This window comes from Lepisma saccharinum, chromosome 2, assembly GCF_977018435.1.
Source record: "Lepisma saccharinum chromosome 2, izLepSacc3.1, whole genome shotgun sequence".
In the NCBI taxonomy this organism is placed as follows: Eukaryota; Metazoa; Arthropoda; class Insecta; order Zygentoma; family Lepismatidae; genus Lepisma; species Lepisma saccharinum.
The window spans coordinates 40521187-40534922 of NC_139230.1; the positions used below are offsets into that span (position 1 = coordinate 40521187).

A 13736-nucleotide genomic window follows, 5' to 3' on the forward strand; every position below is an offset into this window, starting at 1 on the left:
AATTGTAAAGAAACAATTTCAAAAGAGTGTATTTCCTTTCAGATATTAAAGCATTTTCTTTGAAAATCCATGTGTATGAATAAGAATGTTACATACTGTAGCTATCTGATGCACATTTGAATGGGATGCTTGTACTGGTTCATTCAAGTAAACATTAACATTTTCTGAATCTAGCACCCAGGATGTGCTGTAGCCTTGACACTTGGGGCAGCAGTTATTGTTGGGCAGACAATTATTTAAAAATATGTGTGCACACAAATGAACATAATTAAATGTATAACTTTCATGATTAGTGCTTTGAAGCATTGTGCACCCCCTCCTACACACAAATACATAGATTGCATCATTGCTTGCTTAACTAAAAAGTACAACCAAAACTATACTCCATGGCACAACAGCCCTTGAAGGGTCAGTGCCTGTCTACCAAGTGACTTTTCATTGGGTGATGTGTGGCCACCACTTCAAATCCCATTGTTGCTGTTTTTTTTTGGCTTTTGAAATGGAGTCCACTACTGTTGATCCCAATTGTCGTCATGATACAGGGTGAACACCAAAGTTTTGGACCTCCCACTGGGGCATCGAACCAAAGACTTGCACTTGCAGACAAGGGATTAGCATATTAAAACAGATACTTCTAAAGAGAAAATTCACCATTATGTCATTCTCTGTATTGAGAATTAAGAAAAAATTAGTATTGCCAAACATTTTGTGATTGTGGACATAATATTTTTCAGTTTCATAAAAAAGAGGCTTCAAACCATACCATTGTATTATCTGTTATTCGTAAGTGTAAATGTAAAATTTATGATGGTAGTGCTATGCAGGCACGATGGCCATAAAAATATCTCTCCACATGTTCCTGGAGTAACATAAAAGGGCATCAAGATAAAACAATCCCTTATCAGTCCTTGTAGGCGATAGCCCAGGTTACTTGAAACCTCAGCCTTTGAACCATTGCACCTGTCAACTAGCTGGAGGCAAATGGTGTGGGAAACTTAAAACAGAAAAAAAATCTTCTGCCTGCCTTCCGTGGTTTCTACCTACTCATCTAGTCAAGCAGCGGGAAAGGAATCTGCCTAGCTACACAAGGAATGAAGCAGCTACATGAAAATTAATGTCTCATAAGAACTATAATTTAGATAAGATAATACATATTCTGATTTATAACTTACAAAGCTGTAATCTATCACTGATAGAATTGCTACACCTCAGTGCATGGCACTATCTAGTGTACATACCAAGATGACTGTTCAGGAATTTATAATAAAATAACATTTTATATCAGAGTAAGTTTCATGATTGGAACCAGGGTTCTGTGAGCAGGTTCTGGCATTTGAATGTTTGACTGAATTGATTGAAAACTTGTAGTTCCAGCTGAAGAAAATGAGAAAGCAAGCTGTGTTATTTCATAATTAGATGGCACCATAAACCACTTACCTTGGTAATCACTTAAGGATTCATGGAGAAACAACACACAGTAAGGGAAGAATGGTGGCTGCTTTGTTCCATGAACTTATCATGTGGAATTTGCCCATGGGGCATTAAATAGTAAAGTGAACTAGAGAATAACTCCAGAATGCTATATAGACTGCAAGAAAATATTAGTAGAAGCACTGAAGTTATCAACACCTGTTGCAAAAACATGATAATTACAATATCTTATGTAAAATTTACGTATTGGTTTATGAATAAAAATATTTCCAAAGAGCATCATTTCTGTCTAATTTTATTTTCTCCTGTTAAGTCTTGGTTTCTCGAGTTTGTAGATAAGGTCAATAACAACAGTGACTAGCATTTTTTTTTGTGTGGAATGCTATCCCCCCATCCCCCCTTCTATATCAGGCATCCACGCATGATGGATATCCACAACATATGTTCCTTTTTGCAATTTTTGATCCTGCATCCAAGTTTGTAGATTCTTTCGAAAGGTATACAATGTTGAAGCTGTGAAATGCATTGTGTAGTCCATTTCTTGAATGTGAGGAACATAAAACCAACTGAAATTTATCATCAATTTATGAGATGCATGGAGAACGTGCCATGAGTGATTCATTGATATGGAAATGGGTGGAGACTCTTCAATGAAGGATGCGGGAATGTGAATAACTGTAATGCTGAGGACTACATCAACATAGACAAAAATGTGCAAACTGAACTGGGCACAATGGATATCAATGTCTTAGTAGAATTTTAGAGAAGGTAGGAAAGGAGACGAGGAAAATTACATTGTGTTGGAAGAAGAAAAGTGTGGAGTGAAGATTATCAAGATGGTGTCAAAAGTTTAAAAGGAACTTCAGCAATTTGCTCTACAATGGAATAATTTGGATATGCTCAGTTAAATCAGGCAGCCAAGAGTGTAATCTGTGTTCAGAAAATCCTGCTTGACTGCTGGAAATAATAAAGTGCTCTATTCTGTTCAGTGCTGCATGTATTCAATTAGTGAATAAATACTATACATGAGTACAGTATGTATTTAATTTCATTTCAATTTGTATACATTAGACCTACATTAAATGAAAACCGGGCAGAAAAATGTCCTGGTTCCTTTCGATTCTGTTTAATAAAGTTTTTCATAATAGCTCATCAGAATTTACTTTGTTACTTTGTGTGTGTGTGTGTGTGTGTATGTGTCACTTTCATGTGAACCTGGTCATTTTTCTAGTCAGATCATCACAAGACTGAAGTATAGAAGATTCAAGAAGATTACTAGTTTTTTTTTATTTGAATCTCATTCAGTTTTCCAATGTACTTTTTGTCATGTAACAGTTGTCGTTATACATATATTGATTATATACATAAAGAGTTGAATACATTAATGAAGTTTAAACTGTATGTTTGCCATTTATATTCAGCTGGTATATTATTGACTAATTTTATTATAATACTGTAAAGAATTTCATAAGTTTGGATTTCTTTTATCGAGTTCATGAATCTTATCCCTTTCCTAGAGATCAGTATTGTGTGTAGGATTTTCATAACATGGGTGATGAATAATTTGGGTCAATAATTTGATCTCATCATACTGTGCTAAATTCACAATTGTCCAGTGATCATAGAAAAAATTACAACTTGTGTATGGATTTCCAAGTGTAGCAGCTCAACTGCACGGTGTATTCTAAAACTTACTCAAAATGATGCTGAAATATAATGAATTCAGTATCAAACAGAGAATAAAACTTGCCTGCATCCATGTAGATGTACCACTAAGTCCACCACACTACTATATTATATCACATGTCAAAATTCTGTTGGCTTCTCACCACGTGGTATTAAGTCACATCAATGTTATTGCCGATGCACTTGCATTGTCTGCTTCATAACAGAAGCCAGCAAGAAAACTCTAGTAAACCAGCAGGGAGAAAAGCCATAACATGCAAAGGTCATTGACTTAATTAACATTTGTAATATAATTATTCCTTGTTTCGATATTAGAAACACTAAGTTGCTCACCAAGGCAGTTTATTAAGATATATAAACACTTAACATGTAACGTTCCGACCCTGTATCAGGGTCTTCCTCAGACGAAGAACTAAACTAAAATATTGAAATACACACACAGAAAGATTACATACACATAGCAGGGTGACTAGCCACCAGACTCGTGCTAATCTTGACCTGTTAATCACCTGTCAGTGTCAGGTGTCAACTGTCAAGAGGCGACATGTATTTAATTCCTTTGGAGAAATCGTCCAAGATAAGGACTGTCAACATGATTTGTTTTTGTGTGGCTAGTCACCCTGCTATGTGTATTTCATAATTTTAGTTTAGTTCTTTGTCTGAGGAAGACCCTGATACAGGGTTGAAACGTTACATATTAAGTGTTTGTATATCTTAATAAACTGCCTTGATGAGCAACTTAGTGTTTTTAATTAACATGTGTGCAATAAGCTTTGTCATTAGTCATTTGCCAATGTAGTTGGTTTTCACTGACACAGACCTGCCCTGTCATCTGGTCTTTTGGTAGGAAGGACACAAGGTTATGTCCCTAACCCTATATATAATATGTATGCTAGAAATTAGTGATGAACAAGCAAATAATGTTTACCAATAGAGTACTGATGCAATAAAATGTCCAACATTTTGTTAAGAACCTGAATGAACTCGATAATTTATGTATGTGATCATAATTTCCCCTGTTAGCCTTGTGACTTGGAAGAAAAATTTTATGTGTAGAAATTGACTACAAAAACTGGTACATACATGAATTTGGCATATATATTCTTAAGAGTAAAAACAAAATAGCACAGTTGTCAGTAATTTCACTAATACACATATAAGCTATTATCTTCTGATGATAATCATGACCTACCAATTAATATCAGCAGCATCCCCACTACAAAATATTGACTTGCAATTAAACAGAGGAAGTATTTTATATTAATATGATGCTACTAGTTTTGCAAAATATACACAGTTGAAGCTCTGCAGTTTAACACTAGTGCCACTGAAAGGCCTAAATATGTATATTTTTCTATGAACAGGACTCAAACTAGAATCCAATTATTGAATCTGTAAATGCATGTTAATGTGTTTTAATTTAATTCATGGTACAGAAAATCTTTGGAACAGATACTAATTCTAAGTTTACTCTTTAATCTTTTATGTTTAATAATTCTTATGTAGTCACTTATGTGGCCATAGTAGTACAGGTTCCCATAACATCAGCTTTGGCTTTTTCCTTAAGTTAGGGGGCTCAAGCTTTTGTCTTTGAAATTGATCTTGGTTATGGAACTTTCCATGCTTTTCCACCCTATAGGAGGCTTGAACTATAGTATAATCTATGAACAGGCACCCAGAGCTTTTAGCTAGAATAGATAAGATCCTGAACCCTGTAATTAACCTTTGAACAGTCATCTCAAAGAGCATCTATGTTTATGTCTTATTGGTAAAGTTAATAGTTTGTACTTTAATAGAAATATATTAGCTGCAGAAAATATTTGGTTCTAATTGAAGAGATATCCTGGGTGTTTCAGAAATAATTGAGGAGTTTCAAAAATGTATTGTAGGTAAAGTATTGAAATTACGTTAATGAAACCAGTTCAGAAGGAACAAGGAAACAGTTTTTTTTTTACACCTACAAATGTTCAATGAGTGTAGCATGGGTGACACGCCACACATGGTTTGAAGGACAAATGCTTACGGAGAACCCCCCCATGCTGTTTTTTTTGACATGTCCAGTTCTCTATCTGCAGTGTGGTTGATTTCTGTGAGCTGCGCATAAAACATGCCTGCATGTGATCCCTGTCTTCCTCGGAGATTGATGGACGACCAGGTGGTTTTCCTTTGCACAGACAACCTGTTTCTGTAAACTGTTTATACCATGTGCTGCAAGCTGTAGCTGAACAAAACACTTTGAGTCATGTGAGTTGTCGTCTAGTAGCAGGAATGTGAACTCTCAGCTTAACAAAACATACATGCACAAACTGTTTGCATTCCTCGTTCTTTCTGGACTGGTTTCATTAACATATGTTCAATAGTTTTCTTGCAATAAATTTTTGTAACCCCCTCAATTATTTCTGAAACACCTGGTATTAGAATGTCCACCTCAAGTGATAGGAAACTAATAGATATTGAGAAAGCTTAGTTATCCAATAAATCTCCATATTGAATAATATTAAGTTCTCAAAGGTCCCCAGGTGACATGATTATGAAAAGAAAATATATTATATATGCCATTTCTTGTTGACTCTCTGTTCTCTAAAACATGAGAAATGAATCTTAGTCCTGTTATAAAATGTTCCAGTAATTGCAAATTTAACAGCCATGTCTGCTTAAATATTTCAAAATACTCAATTGATTGATTGATTGAGTTGGTGTTTTTAAGTCCACTTTATATGCAGTAAGGCTAATCGGGACTGGGCCTACGGTTTAAAGTGGGATCCGAACCACTATGTGCCTCCACTGCATATCAAACTCAAAATACTCAAGGATGCTAAATTAACAATAAAACAAATCTGGCTATTTAGTGCTAAGATCATTACGAGAAGGAGCAGTGGTGGTTCGGTCGGTAGGATGTCTGACTGCCACAAGGGAAACCTGGGTTCAGTTCTTGGGCTGGGAGATCTAAGTTGAGAATTTTGTCCTAGCATAAAATTACTGATGTTCACACAGCTTCTAATAAATGGGTGATCTGGTGGCAGCCAGGGAGGGGGGGGGGGGTGCAGTATGGGTAAAGGTCACCAGAACATGATCTGATTCCGTCACTTCCATAAAATAATTTTGATTGGGGGGGTGCACCTTCACATCGCCCCATGTACCTTCATGGGACAGGGAATTTGTACCTTTACCTTTTACTCTTAAAGGATCTTGAATGTTTAATAAACTTGAAGGCTTAAAATAACTCTTATGGCTTAATTTTCATACCATGAACTGCTAAAACTCGCTATCAAGTCCCGACATATTCTCTGTATGACATTCATAGATTAACCTGTGGATTGACATTGGCATTTTAAAAATAATTTTTAATTATGTTAAATATGTTGCAGCAAAAAGAAATATTTATTGTTGTGATTAGCCAAAAGTGGTTGGAAAGTGACAAATCAATCAATCAACAAAAAAAAATATTATTCACTTTGGAGTACCTATTGATAGATTTGTGCATTTATAATTAACATCACTATAATGATAGATCTATTCAATGAGAATTCATTAAAAATATGTACCACAGTACAAAATTAAGCATAATATTTCTGTTTGAAATATATTTGATATAAAATTTACCAATATCAATAACCAATATTTGTCTGATTAGATTGACAAATCATGAGTAATTTTACCAATAAACCAATATGCTTATCCCAGTAGAGTACTGATTAATGTGTCCTATTCATAATTAAATGGTTTGGATAATTGTTAGTGATTGGGAACAAATTCAAGCACTTACTTCTGAGGTTATATCACATGGAACTGATACTACTACCAATTCCTGCCAATAGTGAAACCTGTAAAATTATACAGATCATTACGAATTAGGAATTGGACAGATTTATCAGTTCCTCATTGTCACTGCCAAATATAAGCATGTTGGTGTATCAGTTCATTGATAAAATTGCCAATGATGTCACTGATTTGATGTGTCCATAAATTACAAGTAATTTAATTCAGAATTCTCTTCATGACACGGTGCTATATGCATGGGGAACTTTTTACCTTTACTTTAACCATTTTGTATTTTTTTAACGAACATTAAGGTAAAATCTTATGATGTAAATATGCAAGTTTTTTTTACTAAGACGAATCCCATTGTAGTTGCCTGGTTACATTCATTATTTGTGAGGTGTGAATGATACATTTTGGCAACATTTGTATTTTTGTATCAGATTAGTAAGATGTTGGTTATTGGTATTGCTAAATATTATATCAGTTCTTTATCTTCACATTAGTCTGTCAGTTTAAGAAAATTAGTGTTTGGTCAGGCTTCTGCAAAAGTCCTCTTTTTTGAGATTTCCAGTACAAACTAAATAGGAAAAGTGATGGGATTAGCTCTGTATTTTTAGTACTCTATTGATAATTACAAAAGTGAACTTCTATATATAGCTTTTTGTTACGAAATATTATCAGACTAGAAACATTAGTATAATGGATCTTCGTGTTTTAGTTGCATGATTAGAAAGTATGTTTTTTGAAAGGAATAAGAACTTAACATGAAAATGAACCTACCATAACTACCACGATAATTCTGAATTAATAAAAATAACCTTTCTTAGTACTGATGCTTTTTGCTATTCTTTTTATGATGTCATAAGCCAGCAACTATCGTACATGTTCTTGCTTACCATAATTAAAGTCTGTAAGAATCTACAGAGTCATTATATCATTCTAAACAAATATGCTTTTGTTGTTTGTGAAGTTGGTCTATGTATAGCAGGGGAATATGCAAAATGATCTTTATAAACAAGTATAATGTGAATCCATCACACAGCAGAAGAACTGCTGTTTATTTCTTCATTGGTGGAATTCTATTCTTTTAAAAACTGGTGTGAAGCTGTAAATGTTTTAGTATCTCTCACTACCTTTTTCTAATAACATGTATGGTAAATTTATGACAACAGAATAAAGGTCAAGTTTTACAACTGCAACTGAAGTTTAGCTGGTTTGGTGGCTGAGCATGTTAAGATGTTGATTTTCGATCTCACCACCAAAGTATCCAACCTGTTTCCTCTGTGAATGTTCCTTCATCAACTTCATTTAATCATGCTCATTGTCACAATTAGCTAACAAGTGGCAGAAATAAACTTAACAAAATGCAAATACATACAACAACTGAAGTTTTACCATTGACAATTCTATGCAGGTAAAACAGCAAAAGAGAAAAATTGGGTAAAACCAGGGCTGCTTGGTAGTTCAGTTGGTAGAGCTATGGCACCAGAGATCGAGGTTCAAGTCTTTGTCGAGCTTGCAATTTGTGCTGAAATTTCTATGAAATTTGACCAAGTTTGATTCTATTATTTGAACAGTAAGTTTTCTGCAAAAGTTAATTCCACTTTGAGTTGTCTGAACATATAACACCATGATGAAGCTGATTGATTATTATAGATATTTGTATCATAAAGATTGTCAGTTTCATCAATGAAGAAATAAGGTGTGAATATTGAAATTAGGCTTTGTGATTTGGCTTTCATGCATATTATTTGATAGATTGAAGTGTATAAATAAAGATTTTCTGTGAAACTTGAACATCGAGAACAACATACACATGAACTTCTGCCACGCGATAAGATAGTAGAATGTGTGTAGAATCCTGATTACTCTTAGTTGAATAAATACATACATATACATGCATGCATACATACATACATATATATGTATACATATGCACACACACATATATATATATACACCAGGTGTTTCAGAAACAATTGAAGGGTTACAACAATGCAAACTGTTGAACTTATGTTAATGAAACCAGTCCAGAACAAATGAGGAGTACAAACAGTTTGTGCATGTATGTTTTGTTAAGCTGAGAGTTCACATTCATGCCACTAGGCAACACATCACTCACACTGTTTTGTTCAGTATTTTGGTCCCCAAGATCACCAGACCTTACACCGTGTGACTTCTTTTTGTGGGGTTTCATCAAAGACAGGCTATTCATCCCACCGATGCCACGTGATATCACAGACCTAAGGAAGTATGTCGTTGCAATGATAGACAACTTCAACGTCATGCTTTATATTATATAAGCTATACAAACATACATAAATTATTAACAAAATCACCATTAAAAATGAAAATATAAAATAAATATTAAAATAATTAGAATGAATTAATTGAATACTTAAAGAACCACTCCTTATATATCTATGTACTCCTTGCCCATCTTGACTGTTGCAAGAACTAGACTATTGTGTCGAGGTGTGCTGTGTCACCCGTGGAGCACACATTTGTAGGTGTCATAAAAAAAACTGTTTGCCTTCCTTGTTCGTTCCGGACTGGTTTCATTAACGTAAGTTCAGTACTTGTAATAAATTTTTGTAACCCCTCAATTATTTCTGAAGCACCTGGTATATCACAGTACCAAGTTTTGTGACTTTGTAATTTAAACTTTATTTATATGGGACACTACTGATGGAGCTCTGCTCAGATAGTCCAGGACACTATTACAGGAAGTTAGTGGAGTCTAATTTGTTGCAAGTTTTTGCATTAAGTTTTTTAGTGTTGGTTTACTTTCTTATTTACTGTATGTTTTCCTACATATTTCCGATTACATGTAATGTATGTGTATATATGTGTCTTATTTTCAGATGCAATGAAAAAGGCCATATAGCTCGCAACTGTCAGAAGTGCTACAACTGCGGTGGGTTTGGTCATTTTGCTCGCGAATGTGCCCAGGCTGCTGCCTAGAACATTTGAGTCCTTCATCATGCAGATTTCCCCTGCATCTATTCCGTGTTGCAAGGTTGACCTGCAGCCTGCAGGTATGTAGTGGTGTGTTGTCTGATGCTAGTCGTGCCCATGCCTTTTCCGGCATATCAGTCTGGGTGCGTTTTGGGGCTGCAACATACTAGGGGAAAGGAGCTAGGTGATGATCCCATCCAGTTTTTTTCTTCATGTTTTGGGGACAAAAGAAGAATCTGAACAATCAAAATTAGAAAAATAAATTGTTTTATGTTGTGTAGCAAAAATAATTGCAAAATTAAGTTTATGTAATTCACGCGAATACTTGCAGGAAATTTGTACCTGCTATTGTTGTGACTCTTTTGACATTACAAGAAGATGAAGGCTACACCATGCATATTTTCTTGATTTGTGATATTCATGAATAATAGATTTTCTTCCTCCCTTTCTGGGTAATCATTACATCATCTTCAGTTGACCAATTTGCCTTTGCTCTTTTACATGATGGAGTAGATGTGCTGTTCGTACTTTCTCAAATTTAATGTACATAGCTACAATAGGCAGGTCTAGACCTGTAATTGACTTAAAAAGTAGGATTCAATGTGAGTGTGGAGGTCGTACCTGAAATCTGTGATTATTGGTACAATTGATCATTATTTCTTCTTTCACCAACATTAAGGAAGTGCTAATTACATATTTGGCATATTACTTTCTTCCTTTTTTAACGGTGTTATCTGCTTGATATAAACAGAAAGAACAAAGGCATATTGGTGCATATAACATTGGAAAGAAGTCATTGTGGCCCTTTGTGGGATATTTGATTTTTCCTCTTCTCTAGTTCTGTTGCCTTTTTCCCAAACTGTTGAAAAATTAGTAGACAATTCCTAGTAACAAAATTGGACACTGTTCTTGTTTCATTTGTAACTTCAGTATGATAACCACTACCATCCATGTACTGACTAAGAGCTCAAAGTGAATTGCAAAGATAATTGTAATTAAGTTTAATTGGAAAGCTCATTGTACTGTAATATCAACACGTGCAAATCTTAAATTTTCTAAAGCTTTTTTGTTTTGCAGTGTTTAAGTGGAGTTAAGTGGAGCTCTCTTCCAATATCAGACTATAGTTCTTGATCCATCAACGTACAAAGTCAGTGTATTTAATTAATCATCCACTGTTATAATGAGATGTTCTGTGCTGTGTAGATAAACAGGAGTGTTCTTGATAGGAAGTTGCAAACTTAGTCTCTACAAATTTCCATTTCAAGCTGATAAAAAAAGGAAATAACATTTCTTGTAAATTCTAGATGTTCAGTAATATATAAAGTTTAAAAATATGATTGAGAATCTATGCTCAGAATAAATGTGGAAAAAAATGTTACCTAAATGATTCTGTACCAATCAAGCAACATTGGTCTAGAGGCTAACAGAGCTGGAATTGATTCCCATAAATGAGATATAAAATATGTGTGTGCGTGTACATTCATGAAGTTTCAAATTTTTATTGTAAGTACATGACATGTAAGAAGTAGCGGAGTCCTTATGTTACAAGAATTAAGTTGGAGCAGCTAGGATGTAGTATGAATTCAAATAAAAGTGAATAAGGGTAAATCCTGGCTTGTAAAAAAGTACATACAATGTCATCATGTGTATGCAATAAGGTGAAAGGGGCATTTCTTGAAATTGTTACACTGCATGTGTGCAATAACGTTTTTCAGACTGACATACTTGTACAAATCACATCTGGAAATTATATGTTAAATACTGTCAATGTATTATGTATAATTATCAGCAATCATGATTTTTAGCATTTTCAATTTTGCTTAGTATATACTGGTTCTCGATAACACCCAAGATGTAAAAATCTTGCAGTATTTCATCAAGTTGTTTCAGAACGTACCTAATTTTTATTTAAGTTTGTAATATGCATATTATGTTAACTTGCATTATGTTACTGAGAACTGAACAGTAACGTGAATCATCATGTAGTTAATGGAAATGCAGAGTGGAGACTTTGTACTTGAAATGTTACTTTTTGTCTCAATAAAACCAGTAAAATAGTTGGAGTACACAGAAAGGAGTTTTCTTAATTGTTACAATATTTATGTTTTTTTAAAAAAATATATATATAAAAAACCATCAGTATTGATGATCTGTATTTCAATTAAATTATTACTGGTTAATTTTGTTGCTTGCAGTTAACAAATACACATTTTTGTTTGTGTTCTTTACTAGCTATTTGAGATGCATGAAATAAGAGATATAAGTAAACTGGTATTGCCAGTTTATATTATGTTTGCCAGTGAAGATTCTGATACTGTGCAATCAGGACTGAGAGTGTATTTTTATTTTTGTTCAGTTTTTCTTTGTGTTAAGTTACTACAGGCAATTATAAATAATGATCTGTCTTGAGCAGTACAATGTTTATGGAATAAATTTGGAGGACTGTTATAAATATCAAAGAGAGCAAATCAAAAGTCACAAGTTTTCTGCCTAAAAGTAATTGATGCAAATCAACAAGCGAAGATGAGTTTAATTAAGTGTAAAACTTAAGGTAAGTTTGGAAGCATCTAAAGGAACTGAAGTGTAATTTCGTATAATATTTATTACTAAGTTTTAAGTTTTGTTAAAAAAACATTCAAGCAACCAGTGCTAAATTAATATTGTACAGTGGGATACACTAGTATTGCTCGGCAAATTGACCAGGACTATTTTCATTATTTTTTCTCTTACACCCTATGCACTTTTAAACAATGGATTTTTATTATACTGGTGCAGAAGTTGTCTACAGCTTGTTTTGAGTTTTCTTTTAATTCTTGAAGCTCTTATTGGGTCAAATAAAGTGCACAAAAATGGTGATGGACAATTTGCATGGTAACACTCATGGATCCCACTGTACAAAGTGAAACTTTCCAGATGATACTGTGATCAAAATTAAAGCAAAAATCTATTTCATTTGTATTATGAACATCTAAAAGCAACAGTTCATTGCATATCAGTGTGGTGAAATCCTTATTTTTTAGTACCTTGGGTTATGATTTTTTTAAATGAAAATCAATCAAACAAAACAGTGAATTGAACCTGCTTAAGATAGTCATTAATACAATAAAATAAATTAAGGGTCTGTGTTGAAGTTATGTATTCCTTTTACTTACTTTGTCTGAATATTGGGAATTATATTCAGGTTGTGATGTGCATGTACCTAATATTTATGCTTGTTTTAGAATAATATTTGTAGACTGTTTAAGGAGGGCACTGTGTGCAACGTCATATGAGGCATTCATTTCTATGAACAGCACGAAGTTAGGTTAAATTTATAGTATTAATATTGTACTAAAGTCTTCATCATCATGTAAATTACAGGTATATCACAGGTTCCTTTTATTATTTGTATTTTTCTAATGTGCACTTTTCATTTTTATAAAGTAGGCATATAACATAATCAGTTTTATGTTTCCAAAACTCTCAGTTTATAATTATTTATATTTTTTTTTTTTTTTTGTAAAGGATGATAATTTCAAAATTATAAAACACACTTTTTCGTTAATGAATACAATGCATAGTGCTATAATAATAGCAGAATTAAAGCCTGTGATCACACAACAGGAAATTAAGTTGCCATAAAATAATACAACACATAGTTCAGACTATTGGGTGTACTTTGGAAATAACTTGATAGATTTGCTTTTTATTTTTATATTCTATTATATTTTGAGCCTGTATTTTCTGGTTTGGAATTTAGATTGTGTTATTTACAAGGGAAAATAAAATGAAGAAAATTACATATATACATGCTTGGCATAAAATTATGGTTACAATCTGTTATTTGTGAACATTTTCTACATCTTTTGTTATATTTTTACAATAGTTACATTTATTTTAAGATTGCATTGAGGTATTGG

At 33.5% G+C, this 13736-nt stretch overlaps 1 protein-coding gene across 2 annotated transcripts in view; it reads left to right on the forward strand.

Moving 5' to 3' along the window:
• LOC145984011 (uncharacterized) overlaps positions 1 to 12676 on the forward strand; it is a 122197-nt gene extending 109521 nt beyond the window's left edge. Inside the window, exons 6-7 of one of the 2 annotated variants that reach the window (XR_014441274.1) lie at positions 9744 to 9917; positions 10915 to 12676. Coding sequence is in view for 1 of the 2 variants with exons in the window: in XM_083117317.1 (XP_082973443.1) it covers positions 9744 to 9843 (100 nt within the window). In the remaining variant the exon portion in view is untranslated. Of the gene's footprint in view, positions 1 to 9743 lie in introns of both variants that reach the window. The other variant, XM_083117317.1, reaches the window with a different exon arrangement.
• The last annotated feature ends 1060 nt before the right edge of the window (positions 12677 to 13736 follow it).